Below are 21,401 nucleotides of genomic sequence, written 5' to 3'. Positions count from 1 at the left end.
ACGGGGAAAAAGAGGACTTGTCCGGGGAAAAGAGGACTTGTCCGGGGAAAAGAGGACGTGTACGGGGAAAAGAGGGTGTGTCCGGGGAAAGAGGACGTGTACGGGGAAAAGAGGACGTGTACGGGGAAAAGAGGACGTGTCCGGGGAAAAGAGGACGTGTCCGGGGAAAAGAGGACGTGTACGGGGAAAAGAGGACGTGTCCGGGGAAAAGAGGACGTGTACGGGGAAAAGAGGACGTGTCCGGGGAAAAGAGGACGTGTACGGGGAAAAGAGGACGTGTACGGGGAAAAGAGGACGTGTACGGGGAAAAAAGGACGTGTACGGGGAAAAGAGGACGTGTCCGGGGAAAAGAGGACGTGTACGGGGAAAAGAGGACGTGTACGGGGAAAAGAGGACGTGTCCGGGGAAAAGAGGACGTGTCCGGGGAAAAAAAGGACGTGTCCGGGGAAAAGAGGACGTGTACGGGGAAAAGAGGACGTGTACGGGGAAAAAAAGGACGTGTCCGGGGAAAAGAGGACGTGTACAGGGAAAAAAGAGGACGTGTGGTTGCCCTAACAAAAGCATTTCAGAGAACAATTTGTGTTTATTTCTACCAAATTAACTTGCATAACCAGGAGGTTATTCACGTGAGTCATGACTGGCGAGACAGAACCAGAACTATAATCGAGCAGCCGTGTATACTGTGTTCTGTCAAAAGATTAATTTCTTTGGATTTAAATGTAAAAAAAAGTTGTAATCCTGATAGTATTCCCTTTTTATTTATGTATTTATTTATTTATTTATTTATTTACAAAATGTACCTGTAATCTGATGACTTTGTTTTGTGACGTAACTGTAACGGATTACAGTCACCAGTGCTTTGTGTCCTGATTACGTAACGCTGTTACATGTATTCCCCAAGAGATGAGGCAGAGTGAGAGAGAGATACAGGAGAGACAGACAGAAAGAGAGACAGAGTGAGGGCGAGAGAGAGAGAGAGAGAGAGAGAGAGAGAGAGAGAGATACAGGAGAGACGGTCAGAAAGAGAGACAGAGTGAGGGCGAGAGAGAGAGAGAGAGAGAGATACAGGAGAGACAGACAGAAAGAGAGACAGAGTAAGGTAGGGAGAGAGAGAGAGAGAGAGAGAGAGACTATAACATATTTATAGTTGTTAGTATTAAAATGATCATCAGTGGATTGTGTCTCTTTACAGTGAAACGGACGATAACCCTGTTTATTTGTGCGGTGTAGCGATGAGGCTAAAGTTAGCTAACGTTATCCCAGAGCCAGCAGTTCAGTGTCGTGAGCACAATGAGCACAGGAGAGAGTTTATTACCAATTACACCAGTGTGTTTATTTTATTTCACGCAAGCATATCAGAAAAGCCACTGTCAAGCGGTCGGCACATTTATGTACAAAACAGAGTCATGGTACAGCGTGTGCTACTACGCATTGTTCAGGGAGTGTACAAAAGACAAATGCAAGAAGAAGGAGAGAGAGTGAGAGAGAGCGAGAGAGAGAGAGAGAGAGAGAGAGGGAGAGAGGGAAGAGAGGGGACAGAGTAGGACTTCACCACAAACTAAACACACTTACAAACAAATCAAACACTACCATCGAGAGCAAAGCGGCGGGAAGAGGATTCAATCACTGCACGTCAGGAGAGAAGAGAATGAGCCAGCGACACACTCGCAACTTCACCAACTCGGAAAAAGAACGTGTTTTTTTTTTCTCTTTTTTTTTTTCTTTTTTGGATCCGTTAAAAACGAGTAACCATTAAATGCATGATCCATGCCACAATTAACACCGAGGTTCACAGTCTTCACCTAACATCATTATGGGGATCCGGATAAAGATCCCAATGCACTTACACTGAGAAAGAGCTCACGATAATGGGCGGATAAGTGCACGAAAAACTCTTAAACACCAACAGAGCGGATGAAAGGATGACATCACACCTCAGTCGTCCCGCACTATAATGACTTCACACAAGACAGCTGTCATGTGACTGTCCTGGTAATAATAGTGTTATCAGAGATGTACATATCAGAGCTCTGGGTAGGCGATGATGTTCGATACACACGTTTTTTAAACGTTTTTTTTTTTTTACAAACGATGCCCGATCAATTTCGACGCTAATTAACAACGATGCAACAAATTTACGTGCAATGTTCTAATGTTTTTTTTTTGTTTTTTTTTTAAATATACGAGTCATTAGCGTTACCCAAAGAATCCTTCACAAACCCATCAATGTCCTCGCTGCGTCAGGATCCTAGACGTGACAATTTATTCAACAAAGTTCAGTTAAGATGTCGTTCACTCAGATATATATTTCTTCCTTAACATTTTGCGGCGATGAACGTCGATGAATTTGATCTGCGACAATTTTCTGCGCATCTGCTCACAACATTTCACTGGTTTTAAAAGAGCTACGTCGTTAGCGTTACTCAGAGACTCGTTAACATTGTTATCCAGACGATCTTCTCCACAAACGTGAGCTAAGTAGATTAGACAACGTATCTGATTACTGTCTTATTATTATCGACGTATTAATGATCTCAGATCAAAAATAAAAACGTGAAAATTGGTGTGTGCCTTTTTTTTTTTGCGTTTTCAAACTAACGACTCGTTATAGCGTTACTCAAACTCATTATCTTTCACTAGCTATTCTCTGAATCTGAGAGGGCACTTACTTTTGAGCAGTAAGTGGCGTTGGCCTTTAACTCGTGTTGTGTGTCTGGGGCTCTAATACGTACATCTGTGATTATTATAGCATCTGAATATTTGATTTAGTTGTCATGCCCCCTTTAAAAACACCACAAACACGAATTTCGTTCTTTTTTTTTTTTTTTCTTTTTTTTTTCTTGATGGAACGCCATCCCCTCCTCCTCCACCCATCTCCCTTTTTTTCCCCGTAACATGGAATGTAATTGTATATGAATTCACCTGAAATCGAAGTGCTTCCATACAGTACGTGTGCATTTACAGAATGGCTATATACAAAAAAAAGAAAAGAAAAGAAAAGGAAAGAAAAAACAAAGTAAATAAATTGAAAATTATGGTCTACTTACCTGTAACTATCATCTGTAAAAAAATAAAAGAGGGGTAAAACACTGTAGGCTGTGCGACTGCTAGTAAAGAACTCATAACCCTTTTTTTTTTTTTTTTGTCTGGAAACGTTTTGTAATGATATCTGTAGAAAAATAATAAATAAACCCTTTATGTTACATCATTTTTTACTAATCTTGTCTTTCTTTTTTCTGTTTTTTGACACTTTTTTTTTTATTATTTATTTCCAAAATAATGCAGAATGTACAAGCAATCTGCTGTTTCTGGGCCAAAACTCTCACAGATAAAAAAAACAACAAAAAAAAAAACAACAATTTTTTAATATTTTTTAAACCTTTTCTTTTCATTCATGTGTGAAGTTCTTTAAAATGAAAGCACTGCAAACACAAACACACATGAAAAAATGTGCTTTATACCCTACAACCGACCCGTTAAATAACAACGCATGTTAATACTGATGTCTTAAAAAAGGGAAAGAAAATTGTTTGACTCAAAAAAAAAAAAAAAGAAAAAAAGAAAGAAGCTATAAACATTTTTTGACAATCTGATGTAAGCGTACATAAAAATACAAATTAAAAAAATCCACCACTAGTTAGACATAATTGTAAGAATAATATTAATAATCATAGGGTTGGCCATGGGGTTGGTTATGTGACACACCATTGGTCATTGTACGGCACCAGCCAGTGCCTGAGGCTCCGCCCCTTTCTGTGCTACTTCCTGCTTTATGTGTAGGCGTTGAGTCGCTCTTTGGAGCGTGTGGAGTGGATGTCGTGCAGCTCCTGCTCCTCTTTGGACTTGCAGTCTTCATATTTCTGCATCTTACACGCGTCCTTCACGTAGGCCCAGTTAGCCGACAGAACCATCAGGTAGTGGATCTGAAATCAGAGACGTCAGGACGTGTCACGTTCAAACGTATTCCATTAGCTGTGACGTGACGTGACGTGACGTGTTGTAGTTTTGCACTTGAGCGGAGAAGCTCACATAGCTGACAAACATCACGCTGAAGCAATGTTTAGTTTGACTCCGCCCCCCTCCAATCTTTGCCCCGCCTTCTAAAGTTTAAAGCGTAGCTATAGGCTAAACCTCTGAAGAGGTGTTGATGTTTGTTCTTAAGTTTCTACTTTGAGCTGAGTATTTATTCTGCTTTATTAAAACGAAAATACGTTTTCAGTGAATAAATATTGGACATCGGATACTCGCTGCTGAGCGGACAAGCCGTCTCGCATGACTCACAAAGAAAGAGAATGGCACTTTTTCACTCCGTTATCTAGTCGATCTAGCAGAAATGATTTCATGCGAAGTTACTCATGACATTAATAGCGAGGAAGAAATCTTTCTTCTGAAAAGCGCTACTTCCTGTTTAGCGTTCCATGCACACATTTGATCGCGTATCTAGAATAACATCGTACGAACGTAAAAAAAAAAAATTCGCACAATTAAACACATCAGTAGATTTTTTACACTCATATTTCTTCTTGAACTTCCTCCTGCTCTCTGATTGACGTGCGATGTAGCCGATCAGCAATCAAGACCCCTTCGTATTTTTAGCTTGATGCAGGTTTTTTATCTTGTTGTTGTGTTTTCTGATTTGTTTTTGGTCCATTAACGCGTTTTGTGCTCGCTACAGGTCACAGCCTTTTTGTACTTGATTTTTATTTCATTTTTGTGAGTACACTCTCCTGCTCATTTCCCGTCATTTTGTGTTTGCCACCTGTTTCGGTGTTGCTGCTCTGTGAGGACTCGATGATGTCACAGCGTTCTCAGCTAAATTTAACTCCGATACCAGCAGGAGGCAGTGTTGTACCACAGCAGGACATTTCCACTTTAAAAACCATACCTGTGTGTGTGTGTGTGTGTGTGTGTGTGTGTGTGTGTCTCCATGTTTGTCTGTATGTGGCTTCGTGTATTTGTTTGTGTGTTTGTCTGTGTGTGTGTGTATGTGTGTGTGTGTTGTTATTCCATGTTTGTTTGTGTGGGTTTTGTTATGTGTCATGTTTGTGTATTTGTTTGTGTGTTTCTCTGTGTATGCCTTTGTGTATTTGTTTATGCGTTGTGTGTGTGTGTGTGTGTGTGTGTCTGTGTGTGTGTTGTTATTCCATGTTTGTTTGTATAGGTTTTGTTGTGTTATGTTTGTGTATTTGTTTGTGTGTTTGTCTGTGTGTGCCGTTGTGTATTTGTTTGTGTGCCTTTGTGTATTTGTTTGTGTGCCTTTGTGTATTTGTTTGTGTGTTGTGTGTGTCTTTGTGTGTGTGTGTGTATTGTTAATCCATGTTTGTCTCTGTGTATGTCTGTGTGTGTTTTTTTCTGTATGTGCCGTTGTGTATTTGTTTGTGTGTTGTGTGTGTCTGTGTGTGTGTGTGTGTGTGTGTGTGTTGTTATTCCATGTTTGTTTGTGTGTGTTTTGTTATGTGTGCTGTTGTGTATTTGTATGCATCTCCGTGTGTGTGTTTTGTGTCATTATTTGTTTTGAACGCATCAGCAGCTGAGTTTGTTTAGCATATTTGTATATTTATGTAACAATATTATGTAAAATGAATACAGTTAGACAAACTGAATATAATTCAGCTTATTATGTAGTCATATACGCAAACCTCATCTACACATTTTTTCTTTGCATGGTGATTTATGCATGTTTTTTTATGCATATTCATAATAAACTGGCTATGCTTATTTATAACAGGTTAAAAATAACCTAATGAATATGTAATTAATGTAAGATATAAAGTACAAATATATTTTTTTAAATGATCATTTCTTAAAATTGCAAATGTGTAGTATTTTGAATGAGGCCACGCCCACAGATTTAGAAAGCCAGGTTGCCTTTCGTCTTTGATATGTCGTTTTCATGTATTGTGCCACAGGCGATATAAAAATCCTAATTATGCAAATGTATGCAAATGAGCTATGCTAGGTTGCACACGGCCACGCCCTGTCGGTTTCCTCACAGACAAAGTAAACAGGTTTGTTTCGTCTTTAATATGTGCTCATGCATTGTGTTATATATTATAAAAAATATATATCATCTGTATGCAAATGTATGCAAATTGCTAATAGAGGCCACACCCACTGTTCCTCTTCGTAGAGAATGAACACAGGTATGTCTTTTTGTTTAAAGCAGTTAAACAGTTTTCCTTTTTTTTGTGCATTGTGTTTATTATAGCTCTACATAAATATGGATAACAATTATGTAAATGTATGCAAATTATTCACAATGCTCACAATAAAGGAAGACAGGTTGCGTTTTAGTTTTTTAACGTGTTGTGTCATCATCATCATCTTCATCATCATCATTGCTCTCACTCGTACTCTGAAAATGGTCGCCTATAAATGACTGAGCGATGTTTGCAACAAGCTCACGGGCCCTTTCTTCTTCTTTTAGTTTCCATAGCAACTCTGTGACAGACCTCGCATCTCTCCGAGGTCCAGAGAGAGAGAGAGAGAGAGAGAGAGAGAGAGAGAGAGAGGCAAAAAGGGAAAGATGAGATCTAGAAGTAAGGATAGAGGATGGAGAGGAACCTGTACACTGAGGCCACGCCCACTCTCAGTAGCACTGCTTATTCAACCCTAACGAACGTGAACTCGATTTCCCATGATGCACAGCGAACACGGGAATGACTCATCGCTCTGTTCTGGTATTTACATGCAGAGCAGCACAGAGGAGCTGAAGTGTGTGATGTAATTCAGCCATTTTGCTGCAGTCAAACCCGAGCAAATACATAAATCAAAGCTAATGGAAAAAAATGAAGCAGAAGCAGCCATATTTGTCTCATATACTGTACATAACAGTGCATGTGCCAGCTTGCTAGGAAGCTGGAGTCGGACATGACACAGCGTCATTGGAGCAGACAAGGTTAAGGGCCGTACTGAAGGGCCCAACAGTGGAAGTTCAGCAGCACTGGGGTTTGACCCTGGGATTTACCCCAGAGCCTTTAACCAGTGAGCCACGCCTACCCATAAGGCCACGCTACCTTACTTCTCAACCACACTACCTGTCCTATAACAGCACGCCCTGAAGTCTTTTCTATTCCTCTTACACTTCAGGAATTTATCAACGGTTACAATTTTTATTTATTAAAGTACACGTCATACTTTTTACCCATTTTTTAAACGTTTAATGTCATGTACTCACTTACTGTACATTATAGAGGCTATAAACAATTGTTCCCTCACCAGCCTTTCTTTTTTTTTCTCTCTGACTTGAACTTTATTAGATAAAAAAATGCACCAGATGTGGGAAAACTTAAAGCTACAGCTTTACATCGGACTGTTACACAGCGCTGACACTGGAGACTCCTTCCATGTGTGTTAAATAAATCACAGAAGACAAGACGTTTTTTTAATCAGTTCATGTGCAACCTACGTGCTCTACACGTCCTGTGAACGAGCTGTTACTATGGAAACGTATTACAATGAGCGCGTTAATATAAACTGTGACGCGATCAACACCTTGCGACCAATCAGAATCCAGGATTATTATCACACTAACACCATAAATCGTGTAAGTTAGAGGAACTCTTGCTATAATTCACACGTCACTGTGTAAATGAATTTATTTGTTAGTGTAAAATGTCCTGTAGATTTACAGTGAACTCACCATGGCGATGACAGCGGCTCCGGCTCCGGCCAGCGCGCACACAAACAGGTGAAAGGTCATATCCAGCTGAGGACACACCCCATATTTCACTCACATTAAAGACTGTGTTTTGTTTTTACCGCTTAAATAATAAATGAATGGTGGAGATTGAAACACACCTCTTTAGATTGACACATTTGGATGAATTTCTCAGTTCCTGAACACACCGGCTTCATGTCTCCGGCAGTCACAACACCTAAAACACGGGAATAATGATAATAATAAGAAGAAGAAGAAGAAGGAGAAGAAGAAGAACAACAACAACAACAACAACAATTGGAGAATTAATTTTGTTTGATATTTATTTGTTTGTTTGTTTATTCTCCAGAGATTTTAATACTTTTTAAATTTTACTTAATGATTTATAATTTTTACATTTTATCTTTTATAATAATGACATAAATAGCAATTTACTTCTATGTCACCTTTTTAAAACAAGTTTAAAAAAATACTTTCCCATGTTTATAAAATATTCCAATTAAAATGAAATAAAAGATGAGAAAAAGCGGAAAAAGGAAAATTATTTTAAAAAGTACAAATTAAATATCTTTTTTTTTTTTAACAAATTATAAAATGAATTATTATAATGATTATAATAAAAAATACAATATTGCGAATGTTTGGCAAGCCCCTGTACTTTCGTTTAGGAAATGAAAGTGTCTACTGTTTTGTTTTTAAATTTTAATTGGGTCTTTGTGAGATGAACAGATTGTAGAGGTTAAGGACAAAATCTCTCTCAAAAAATAAATAAATAAAAAAGCCCTTTATACTTTCCCATGTGCCAACAGGAGGAAACACCTTTGTATGATTAAGAACTTGTTCCTGAACCACTTCCAACAGGATGTTTTGGGAAAGCCCCAGGAGGACTGCAAGTCTGGACGTGTTGAGTCGCTTTAACATGATGTGTTTAATATATATATATATATATATATATATATATATATATATATATATATTTAAATGTTTGTTATTTTCTTAGAACTTCAATATAATTGACTTCAATGAAAGGTTGAAGTTCATGTCTTCATATATTTTCAGTGTGAGATGACGCTAATTAACCAGAAATCATCTTTACCAAGGGTGCCAATAATTCTGCACTGGTACTGGTAGATCTATTTACCGAATTGGCGTGGGTCCAGACACAGATTCGATCCCTCTGGTACAGTGTTGTTTTGGCAAATATTCCAGATGTTGAAGTAGACGTAAACAGGCAAAGCGGTGAAGGCCGTCACGCCCAGCCAGGCCAGCATGAAGATATACGTCAGCATGATGAACTGAGGGGAAAAAAGCAGCGCGATCAGAAATATTAAACCGTAAACGTTCCTTAAATACTTACGTGTAAATACTTGTGTGAAGGTGTGGAGTTTAGTCTTAACATTTTACAATTTGAAATCGAGATTTTAAATATGTTTTTACAAATTCGGAATGCTTTGAACAGCGTAATTTGGTTGAGGGCGTGGTTCACGTTCAGTTTTCTTTCTTAATTCAGATTAAATCGAAGATAATCCAAAACAAAAACAGCTGAACGTTTCAGCCAAACCTGACAGTAGACGCTAGCTTCATAAAATGTGTATGATGGACTAATACATTGTTCTTTATCCAGTTCCTAAAACTTAATCGTGACTTCTCTGCATGCAAACATAATTTTGGCGTTCCTCAAGGTTCTGGTGTTGGACCACTGCTTTTTTTTCCTTGTTGATAATGGTCTGCACTTATATAGCGTTTTTTTTTTAACCTTAGCGGTTCTACAAAGCACTTTACACGGGTTCTCATTCACCCATTCACTCCCTCACACACACGCACACACACCAATGGTAGCAGAGCTGCCATGCAAGGTTGCTAGCTTGCCATCAGAAGCAACTTGGGGTTCAGTGTCTTGCCTAAGGACACTTCAGCATGTGGAGTCATGTGGGGTCATGTGGAGTCATGTGGAGTCATATGGGGTCATGTGGAGTCATGTGGGGTCATGTGGAGTCATGTGGGGTCATGTGGGGTCATGTGGAGTTATGTGGGGTTATGTGGGGTCATGTGGAGTCATGTAGAGTCATGTAGAGTCATGTGGGATCATGAGGGATCATGTGGGGTCATGTGGAGTCATGTAGAGTCATGTGGGATCATGTGGGGTCATGTGGAGTCATGTAGAGTCATGCGGAGTCATGTGGGATCATGTAGGGTCATGTGGAGTCATGTGGGGTCATGTGGGGTCATATGGCGTCATGTGGAGTCATGTGGAGTCATGTGGGGTCATATGGCGTCATGTGGAGTCATGTGGAGTCATGTGGGATCATGTGGGGTCATTTGGAGTCATGTAGAGTCATGTGGAGTCACGTGGGATCATGTGGGGTCATGTGGAGTCATGTGGAGTCATGTGGGGTCATGTGGGGTCATGTGGAGTCATGTGGGGTCATGTGGAATCATGTAGAGTCATGTGGAGTCATGTGGGGTCATATGGTGTCATGTGGAGTCATGTGGGGTCATGTGGGCTGGGAATCGAACTGCCAACCCTACGATTAGTGGACAACCCGCTCTATATGTTGCTCTTTATGCTGTATCGTGCTGTAGCTGGTTAATTGTGTCAAATTATATGTGTTTAGATCTGGCTAAATTGCAGGACGACTCCATACCCATGCACTAACGCAGCGACCGCAGGCGGTGATCTTAAAATCTCCATACAGGTCTTTAATAGCTCCACTTGTAAAAAAGCCCTCGACCATTAGCAGGATCCCGTAGACGAAGAAAGCCGAGGCAATGCCATAGATCACGTATTTGATGATGTCAATTCTGGAAAGAGAAAAGGAGGTACAATAACCGTAATGTACAGTAGCTTATAGCTTTCAGTTCACCTGTTTCAACTGTTGTCACGACCCAAATTACATTGAAATGGTACACACACAGTGTTAGATAACTGCCCCACATTGTGGGCGTGGCCTTGTGGGTGTGGCTTACGTCGCCAGTCAATATGTCTCTTATATAATTTGCACAGATTTGCACTTCCATTTGTTTTAAGTGCATTTTAATATTCAGATAAAACACATAAAAGCATGAAACCACTGTTATAAATTCTTTTCTTTTCTTTTTTTTGCAGTAAATACGAATAATAATTTGATAAGCGCATAAAGGAACCCACATTGTGAAAGTAGAAAATTTGCTGCATATCTAAGGTTTTTACTGCGTTATAGCTTATTTGCATATTAAAGTATGTGCAAGTCATGAACGAAATTGTGACTCGGTGAAACGAACATAAGCAGGAAATAAACCATTGCTTGCTAATATGAATGAAGGGTTCACTCTGGCAGAGGAATACGTTTGCTAAAAACGCCATAAAATAAGATATTAAATAGAACTAGCACATCATGAACTTCATGAGATCAGTAGCGACCAAACCGGCGACGTCTGGGTTGCTTGTTATGAGCTCACATGGTGAAGAAGTCCAGCGAGTCTGCAGAAGTCCTGATCAAATCGAAGTAGTTCTGTAGGATTGAGACGGTGCCGGAGAGAGCCTCGTGACCACACCCACAGAACAGAGCCACGCCCGCGTACAGCAAGATGGTGGCGATCAGAGACGGGTACGGGATCCCACGCAGACACTTCAGACAGCACTCCATACATCCTGAGAGAGAGACAGACGGTGAGAGAGAGAGACAGACGGTGAGAGAGAGAGACAGACGGTGAGAGAGAGAGAGAGAGAGAGAAGGCAAGAAAGAGACAGAGACAGATGGACAGGGACAAAGAAGTGATCAGGCTCAGCTGGAGGCTGTGGAGCAAAAACAAACAGGAACCACCACAAACTGTCTGCCTGTCTATCTATCTATCTATCTATCTATCCATCTATCTATCTATCCATCTATCTATCTATCTATCTATCTACTATCTATCAACATTACACGAATAAAAGTATGTGCGCCCCCGACCATCACACCCATATGCGTTTCTTCCTCAAACCGTTAGCACAAAGTCAGAAACACAGTTGTACAGATCGTCTCTGTGTGCTGTAGTATTACAGTTTCCCTTCACTGGAACTGAGACTCAAACCTGTTCCATCATGTCACTGTGCACAAAGTCGAGCTCCATGAAGACGTGGTGTGTGAAGGATGGAAGAAGGTTGAAGAACTCGAGTGTCCTGCACAGAACCCTGACCTCGACCCTACTGAACACCTTTAGGATGAACTGGAACTGGAGTCTCCTCACATCAACATCAGCGCCTGACCTCAACCTCACTAATATACTCGTAGCTGAATGATCACTAATCCCCACAGCCACGCCCCTAAATCTAGTGGAAATCCTTCCCAGAAGAGTGGAGGAGGTTCTTATAACAGTAAACACAGGGGGAATAAATCTGGAATGAGATGTTCAACAAGGACATATGGGTGTGATGGTCGTATAGTCAGTCTGTCTGTCTGTCTGTCTGTCTGTCTGTCTGTCTATCTGGCTCTCTATCTATCTATCTATCTATCTATCTATCTATCTACCTATCTATCTATCTATCTTCCTGCAGAGTGTGTAAATATAACACACTGCTGCTCTACAGTAATTCAGTCTATAAAATCTGGAGTTGTTCCTGATGTGTGTTACGGCGGTGCTGAGTTACAGCTGATGGGGAACGGCCCAGATAATAACCACATAATAAACCTTCAACCTCTCTCTCTCTCTCTCTCTCTCTCTCTCTCTCTCTCTCTCTCTCTGTCGCTGTCTCTCTCTCTTTCTCTCTCTCTCTCTTTCTCTCTCTCTCTCTTTCTCTCTCTCTCTCTCTCTCTCTCTCTCTCTCTCACACACACACACACACACACACACACTGCTGTGTGATGGTACATTATTTATGCATGTTCAGTGTGCAGTGATGGGACAGACCCTCTAACTGCTATATTTAGACAGGACCGTCATCGACTGTTTTGATTTTAAATTCCGCTTAGCCTCTGGTTTACGTTCGGTAAATGTTTCGGGTTTAGGACGCTTTGTAACGACTGTCTTCAATTCAAATCCAAGAAAAGTCGTGAGGATTACAATCATGAACTTTGTAAAGAAACGCGGAAAAATCGGAAACACGTGATCTTCAAAATACACGAAATAAAGCTCTATCCGGTTACTGTAGTAGATATCAGAAAAGGACACGACTTTATGTGTAATATATGTCTATGCTTTTTCTTTTTTAATACAGTGTCTACATTTATTGGATCTTATGAGAGCCTGTTGTTTCTGATATTTTATTTTGGGGGAAAATATACAAAAATGAGGCCTTGTTTGTTCATGCTATATACGTACACATGTTTCTTTATAATACATTTAAATTTAAATAAAATAAATGTGAGCAAATGAAATACGTGCTTTAAATTTAAATAGTTTTTTTTTTTTTTAATAGGATTAATTTGATTTAAAAATGGGTATATTGTGTGGCAAAGAAACTACTAATGCATCATTCATGACCTCATGAATAATTTATACAAATTTGAATGGATGGGGATGCTGTAGTTAGATTTCGTTAAATTTTCTGCATATAAAGCCCTAAAAAATGAAGCACAACCTCTAACCTGGTTAATCCTAACTACAACAATATTACTGTAATTATTAACAATGATGATTTGTTTTCTAATAATTATTATGAATAAATTAATGTGAGAAGTCTCCGGAACAGATGAGCTCTAATACAAAACCTTAAAGTTTAAATTTTTTTTAAAACTGTTATAGTTTATTAGTGGTTTCGTTATCACACATCATAATCTTTGGAAATTTTCGATGTTATGAAAGTGATCATGTGCAGTAAAATTAAAGCCTCGCACCATGAGACTGAAAGTGAAAAGTAAAAAAAAAAATGGAAATGAAGTCAAGCCTTCAACAAACTGAACAAAAGACCCCTGCAGTAGAGTGTTAATGTTCCTACAACCACAGATACCCCCCTAAATACCCCTCCTGAACCCTCCCCCCATTCACTCCTGCCCCAGAACCCATCTGTCAGTCTGACACCTCGTCCTGCCCCCAAATCACCCCTACTGCAATTAACCCTCCTGTAGTTTCCCAGTGTGTTCCTCCTTAGAGAAGCCACTCACCTCCTGCGCCGTTCTGAGAAAACATTAAAAAAACCTTGATACGGTGAAGTGTGTTTCTGTAACATTTACGGAAGGAGTCTCCAGTGTCAGCGCTTTGTAACAGTGAGAGGTGAAGCTGTAACGACGTCTTCATCTGCTACAACATAACGTGAGAACAGGAAGGAACTTTTATCGCGGAAGCTCCACGACATTAAATGTAACTATAAATGGATAAAAAGCGTTTCATTCTTTAATCAATAAAAATCAATAAATACTTGAATCACCAGTAAACGTGCTGTCACTGATCGTTCTGTTACTGTTATCATTTCCCATACACATATCCACACAGTCTGTGATGTTCCTGTTCAGAAGAGCGGAACTGAATGTCCATTTGCTCCCCAGCTCTCACTGACCCACTTACACCGTGCATGTCAACACACGCTGACAGCGTTTAGACGGGTTTAAATAGAACCCGAAAACGCGAGAACCCCCTCAGAGGTGCTCAAACACCTTCGCCACATTAGAGTCCCCTCGGCGCTACTCCTGATCTACTGATTTCATTCGTTCCCCGCATATCGCATCTGATTAACGTACATCTGTTTGTTTATATCTGATCCAAAGAATTCATACTTGATACGATTCATGTGCGTCTGATCTGAATCATTTATATATTCCCCTCCAAAACTATTGGGACAGCAAGGCCAATTCATTTGTTCTTCGAAGGGTGGATTGTGATCGCTTCACCCCTGCCCTGTGGAGGCTGTTGGTGATGTCACTGACTGTTGTTTTGGGGTTTTTCTTCACAGCTCTCACAGTGTTTCTATCATCAGCTGTTGTTGTTTTCCTTGGCAGACCCGTTCGGTGTCTGTTCCTCAGTACACCAGTGGGTTTTTTTTTTCCTTTTCATGACATTCCAAATGGTTGTACTGGCTAATCCCAATACTTGTGCAATTTTTTCCTCTTTTCTCAGATTCAAAAAGGCCTGTTTTTCTCCCATAGACAGCTCTCCAGTTTTCATGTTGGTTTATCCTTTTTTAACAACAAGCGCAGTCTTCACGGGTGAAACTGAAAGCTAAAACCAAGAGTCGATGTTCAGAGCTGTTTACTGTTTAAACAATCGATCTAACACGACACACCTGGGTAACAGCCAACACCTGTCAGTCACATGTTCCAGTATTTTTGCTCGCCTACAGATTGGGTGGTCTGATACAAACTGTGCTACGTTCTACACCGTTTAACACGTCTACACATAAATACTGGGAAATAAAAGCTGAAATTCTAAACTCTCTTCTCATATTCATGTTTTGATCTCAAACCCAAACCTCTTCAGTCTACGGCGAAAAACGAATGAACTGGCCTCGCCGTTCCAATAGTTTTGGAGGGGACTGTGTCTGTTCTGATTCATTCATATCTCATCTAATTTGTTTTATTTGTGTTACTCAACATGTGTGTGATCAGTTTCTAAAAAGCAGTCAGTCTTTCACGTTCAAAATAAAATTTGCGTGCGTGTGTGTGTGTGTGTGTGTGTGTGTGTGTGGGTGTGAACGCACTCCATCTGTGTTGTGAGTTAAATGGATCTCTTATCAGGTGCGGACACCTGTTCCACCCTCTGACATTTTGTTCATAATTTCAACGAAACAAAAGTCTGAACAATTCACTTTTCTCCTCATATGCTAATAATATTCTGAACGGAGCTCCAGAGACAATTGGTGGAACCACAATAACCAAGCGTGTGTGTGTGTGTGTGTGTGTGTGTGTGTGTGTGTTCAAAGGGGAAGGGAGAAAACAAAAGAACAGTGGCCCCGGGTGGAGGATAGAAGGAAAAATAATCTACAGATGTGAAAGTCTGAAAGTCAGATATCTGCACATCTGCACAAAGTGCATGTGTGTGTGTGTGTGTGTGTGTGTGTGTGTGTGTGTGTGGATGATAATGACAAAATGTACAAGGTTTTATCAGTTCACAGTCATTTATCAAATGCTCGGTGTTCTTTTCTGGAGCACCAGCTCACGTTCACAAGACGTTCAGCAGAAAGCGGCTTACAACATTGTTGCAAATGTTTTAAAAAAAAAACAAAGATTGACGTCAAGAACTTTTTTTTTTTTTTATGTCCTGACCTGGTCACAAGTTGGGTGACAAGCAAGATAAAACAAACCTGGAGGACAGCTAGTGAAAACGAGTCTTCTCGAGTCTTCAGTAAGAGAATATGAGGAGATTTACATGTTTACTGGAAAATGTTTCATTGCCAATATTCCAACATCGCTGTGGCTAAAAATACCAGCGTTTGTATGTTTGGGACGTTCAGCGGTACGGGATGTTACGTCCCACTTTACAGTCGAGTCACACGAGCAGCTCAAATTCTCTGGATTTTCTGCCTTCAAAGCTCCAGCAAAGACAAACAACCTTCTCATCCTCAGTGTTACACAGAGCTTTATTACATCTGCATTACTCATAGTAATAAATCTGATCTAGAACCAGAACCAGAACTAGCGCTAGTTTGTTGTCTGAATCCAACTAGAACTTGTAAGAGTGTTGTTATGGTTACAGTGTGTGCAGTGCGTGCTCTGGCCAAACAGTTGCCATTTTAAAAGCTGTATTTCTTTAAAATCCACAGATCAGAACAGGGCATTGCTTGATAAAGACTCGTCACTACAGGAAGGTTAAAATGCAAACACCAGGCTAAATATTTCAAATGATTTTGTGCGGTAGGATTGTGAAGTTCTCGAGTATTATTACTAGAAAACATTTCTTTATCACGAGGAAAAAACATCTTGTTATTATCCGAAAACATCTCATCGTTATCCGTAATAACAAAATGCTGTCTTAACATTACAGACACTTCAATACACATGTTCATGAGAGGAAAGGAGAACTTCAGTCAACAATCGAGATCGGAGAAATTTACAAACAGAGCTCATAAATAAGGTAAGAGAGGCTCTGCAGTGGAACTCTAATGGCCTAATGTTCTCTAACACAATAAAGATGAGTGCTAATGAAATGCCCATTCTCCCATGAGAACCGTTCTCCTCCATCACTGTCTCCCTCGCTCCACTCGTCCGCTCTGTAGTGGACACAGTGAGCTCCCGGTGTGGCTGAAATACCTCTGATAATTCATTTTCCTTAAAGAATTATCGTTAAATGGTAGAGCGAGCATCACATCGCACATATTCTCTCACCCGGTTACGATGATATTAACTTTATGATGATTTTTTTGGCAAATTGGGTCATGTTCATTTTATATCTATATAATGTTTATAGTGACTGTAACAGACTCTGGATAAAAAGAGAATAAATGAATTTGAGATCTGTGTATGGGAGATTTGTGCCACTAAGACTTTTTAATTTTGTAAATATTCTAAATTTTGAGGTTTTGAATCGAATAGAATTTCAATGAAAAATACGTAATCGTATAATACTTAGAGTATTGATCTTGGAGGTAGCAGCTATTTTGGCTTCACTTTGCACTGAACTCACTCAAGTCCAAGAATTTGCAAACACTGGGAGCAGGATCTAAAAGAAAACATTTCTGCAGGTATTTCTCTCTCAAAAATCCTAAACATTTTTAATAAATTAGTAAATGGAATTTTGCTGCAAAAAAAACCCGTAATTAGATAGAGCAGCACCATGTCACTCACACTGTAGCACACTATTACTCACACTGTAGTACATTATTACTCACTGTAGTACATTATTACTCACTGTAGTACACTATTACTCACACATTACTCACTGTAGTACACTATTACTCACACTGTAGTACACTATTACTCACACTGTAGTACACTATTACTCACACTGTAGTACATTATTACTCACTGTAGTACACTATTACTCACACTGTAGTACACTATTACTCACACTGTAGTACACTATTACTCACTGTAGTACACTATTACTCACACTATAGTACATTATTACTCACTGTAGTACACTATTACTCACACTATAGTACACTATTACTCACTATAGTACACTATTACTCACACTATAGTACACTATTACTCACTGTAGTACACTATTACTCACACTATAGTGCATTATTACTCACTGTAGTACATTATTACTCACACTATAGTACACTATTACTCACTGTAGTACACTATTACTCACTGTAGTACACTATTACTCACTGTAGTACACTATTACTCACACTAAATACACTATTACTCACACTATAGTACACTATTACTCACTATAGTACACTATTACTCACACTATTGTACATTATTACTCACTGTAGTACACTATTACTCACTGTAGTACACTATTACTCACTGTAGTACACTGTTACTCACTGTAGTACACTATTACTCACACTAAATACACTATTACTCACTGTAGTACACTATTACTCACACTATAGTACACTATTACTCGCTGTAGTACACTATTACTCACTATAGTACACTATTACTCACACTATTGTACATTATTACTCACTGTAGTACACTATTACTCACTGTAGTACACTATTACTCACACTATTGTACATTATTACTCACTGTAGTACACTATTACTCACTGTAGTACACTATTACTCACACTATTGTACATTATTACTCACTGTAGTACACTATTACTCACACTAAATACACTATTACTCACTGTAGTACACTATTACTCACACTATAGTACACTATTACTCACTGTAGTACACTATTACTCACACTATAGTACACTATTACTCACTGTAGTACACTATTACTCACTGTAGTACACTATTACTCACACTAAATACACTATTACTCACTGTAGTACACTATTACTCACACTATAGTACACTATTACTCACTGTAGTACACTATTACTCACTATAGTACACTATTACTCACTGTAGTACACTATTACTCACTGTAGTACACTATTACTCACACTATTGTACATTATTACTCACTGTAGTACACTATTACTCACACTATTGTACATTATTACTCACTGTAGTACACTATTACTCACTGTTGTACACTATTACTCACACTATAGTACACTATTACTCACTGTAGTACACTATTACTCACTGTTGTACACTATTACTCACACTGTAGTACACTATTACTCACTGTAGTACACTATTACTCACTATAGTACACTATTACTCACACTATTGTACATTATTACTCACTGTAGTACACTATTACTCACTGTTGTACACTATTACTCACTGTAGTACACTATTACTCACACTATAGTACACTATTACTCACTGTAGTACACTATTACTCACTATAATACACTATTACTCACACTATTGTACATTATTACTCACTGTAGTACACTATTACTCACTGTAGTACACTATTACTCACACTATTGTACATTATTACTCACTGTAGTACACTATTACTCACTGTAGTACACTATTACACACACTATTGTACATTATTACTCACTGTAGTACACTATTACTCACACTAAATACACTATTACTCACTGTAGTACACTATTACTCACTGTAGTACACTATTACTCACTGTAGTACACTAGTACTCACACTGCAGTACCATATTACTTATACTGTAGTACACTATTACTCACACTATAGTACATTATTACTCACTGTAGTACACTATTACTCACTGTAGTACACTATTACTCACACTATAGTACACTATTACTCACTGTAGTACACTAGTACTCACTGTAGTACACTAGTACTCACACTGCAGTACCATATTACTTATACTGTAGTACACTATTACTCACACTATAGTACATTATTACTCACTGTAGTACACTAGTACTCACACTGCAGTACCATATTACTTATACTGTAGTACACTATTACTCACACTATAGTACATTATTACTCACTGTAGTACACTATTACTCACTGTAGCACACTATTACTCACACTATAGTACACTATTACTCACTGTAGTACACTAGTACTCACACTGCAGTACCATATTACTTATACTGTAGTACACTATTACTCACACTATAGTACATTATTACTCACTGTAGTACACTATTACTCACTGTAGTACACTATTACTCACACTATAGTACACTATTACTCACTGTAGTACACTAGTACTCACTGTAGTACACTAGTACTCACACTGCAGTACCATATTACTTATACTGTAGTACACTATTACTCACACTATAGTACATTATTACTCACTGTAGTACACTAGTACTCACACTGCAGTACCATATTACTTATACTGTAGTACACTATTACTCACACTATAGTACATTATTACTCACTGTAGTACACTATTACTCACTGTAGCACACTATTACTCACACTATAGTACACTATTACTCACTGTAGTACACTAGTACTCACACTGCAGTACCATATTACTTATACTGTAGTACACTATTACTCACACTATAGTACATTATTACTCGCTGTAGTACACTATTACTCACTGTAGTACACTATTACTCACACTATAGTACACTATTACTCACTGTAGTACACTATTACTCACTGTAGTACACTATTACTCTCACTATAGTACACTATTACTCACTGTAGTACACTATTACTCACTGTAGTACACTAGTACTCACACTGCAGTACCATATTACTCACACTGTAGTACAACGTTACTCATACTGTAGTACATTAGTACGCACACTTTAGTATCATATTACTCACACTGTAGTACAATGTTAGTCATACTGTAGTGCACTATTACTCACACTGCAGTACCATGTGACTCACACTGTAGTATCATAGTACTCACACTGTAGTACATTATCACTCACACTGCAGTACAATGTTACTCATGCTGTAGTACACAATTACTCACACTGTAGTATCATATTACTCATATTATAGTACATTATTACTCACACTGTAGTACAATGTTGTTCATTCTGTAGTACACTATTACTCACACTGTAGTACCATGTCACTCACACTGTAGTACACTATTACTCACACTGTAGTACCATGTCACTCACACTGTAGTACACTATTACTCACACTGTAGTACCATGTCACTCACACTGTAGTACACTATTACTCACACTGTAGTACACCATTACTCACACTGTAGTACATTATCACTCATACTCTAGTACATTATCACCCACACTGTAGTACACTATCACACTGTAGTACATTATCACCCACACTGTAGTACACTATTACACTGTAGTACATTATCACCCACACTGTAGTACATCATCACTCATACTCTAGTATACTATTATTACTCAGAAAACAAGTCTTAAATAACCAAATAGCATTGTAGAAGTATTTTACTACATAAGATGAATTTAATTAGTCATATTGTAGTACACGTTCAACTACACTGTAGCATCATTTTACTCACATTGTAGTACACTATTACGCAGTGAACAAGTCATAACTAAACGACATTGCTTCAAGTTACATAACGTCTATATACATTAACATAATATGATTTCTATTATTTAATTAATTGCCAGCAATCTGTGGTGCATTTCTATTTCTATATTTTCTCAGATAAATGCAGAAGCTCTTAGAGCTCTCACAGCGAAGATGACATACATGATCACTGTCATGGCAACAGGCGGTTTTACTGCCCATCATGCACTGCTTTCAAAGGGAGAGAGGGAAAAAAACAGCACACATGAAGAGCTGCCATGGAGATGGAGGGAAAAGGAGGAGGAGGAGGCGAGAGAGAGAGAGAGAGAGAGAGAGAGAGAGAGAGAGAGAGAGAGAGAGAGAGAGCAGAAGAAGAAAGGAATATGTAATGGG

The 21,401-nt window shown here is 38.9% G+C and overlaps 1 protein-coding gene across 1 annotated transcript in view; it reads right to left on the bottom strand.

The window, feature by feature from the left end:
* Nucleotides 1-1,506: 1,506 nt before the first annotated feature.
* The window catches only part of gpm6aa (glycoprotein M6Aa), a 21,127-nt gene continuing 1,232 nt past the window's right edge, over nt 1,507-21,401 (bottom strand). The window contains exons 2-7 of the mRNA XM_053631990.1: nt 11,099-11,291; nt 10,306-10,462; nt 8,802-8,955; nt 7,801-7,877; nt 7,643-7,708; nt 1,507-3,923 (exon numbers count right to left, since the gene is read on the bottom strand). Coding sequence (XP_053487965.1) covers nt 3,771-3,923; nt 7,643-7,708; nt 7,801-7,877; nt 8,802-8,955; nt 10,306-10,462; nt 11,099-11,291 — 800 coding nt within the window. The 3' untranslated portion in view covers nt 1,507-3,770. The remainder of the gene's footprint in view (nt 3,924-7,642; nt 7,709-7,800; nt 7,878-8,801; nt 8,956-10,305; nt 10,463-11,098; nt 11,292-21,401) is intronic.

The sequence above is a fragment of the Ictalurus furcatus genome, chromosome 8 (assembly GCF_023375685.1).
Source record: "Ictalurus furcatus strain D&B chromosome 8, Billie_1.0, whole genome shotgun sequence".
Classification (NCBI taxonomy): Eukaryota; Metazoa; Chordata; class Actinopteri; order Siluriformes; family Ictaluridae; genus Ictalurus; species Ictalurus furcatus.
The sequence above is the reverse complement of the archived record's forward strand: the minus strand, read 5'-3'. Positions and strand labels throughout refer to the sequence as shown.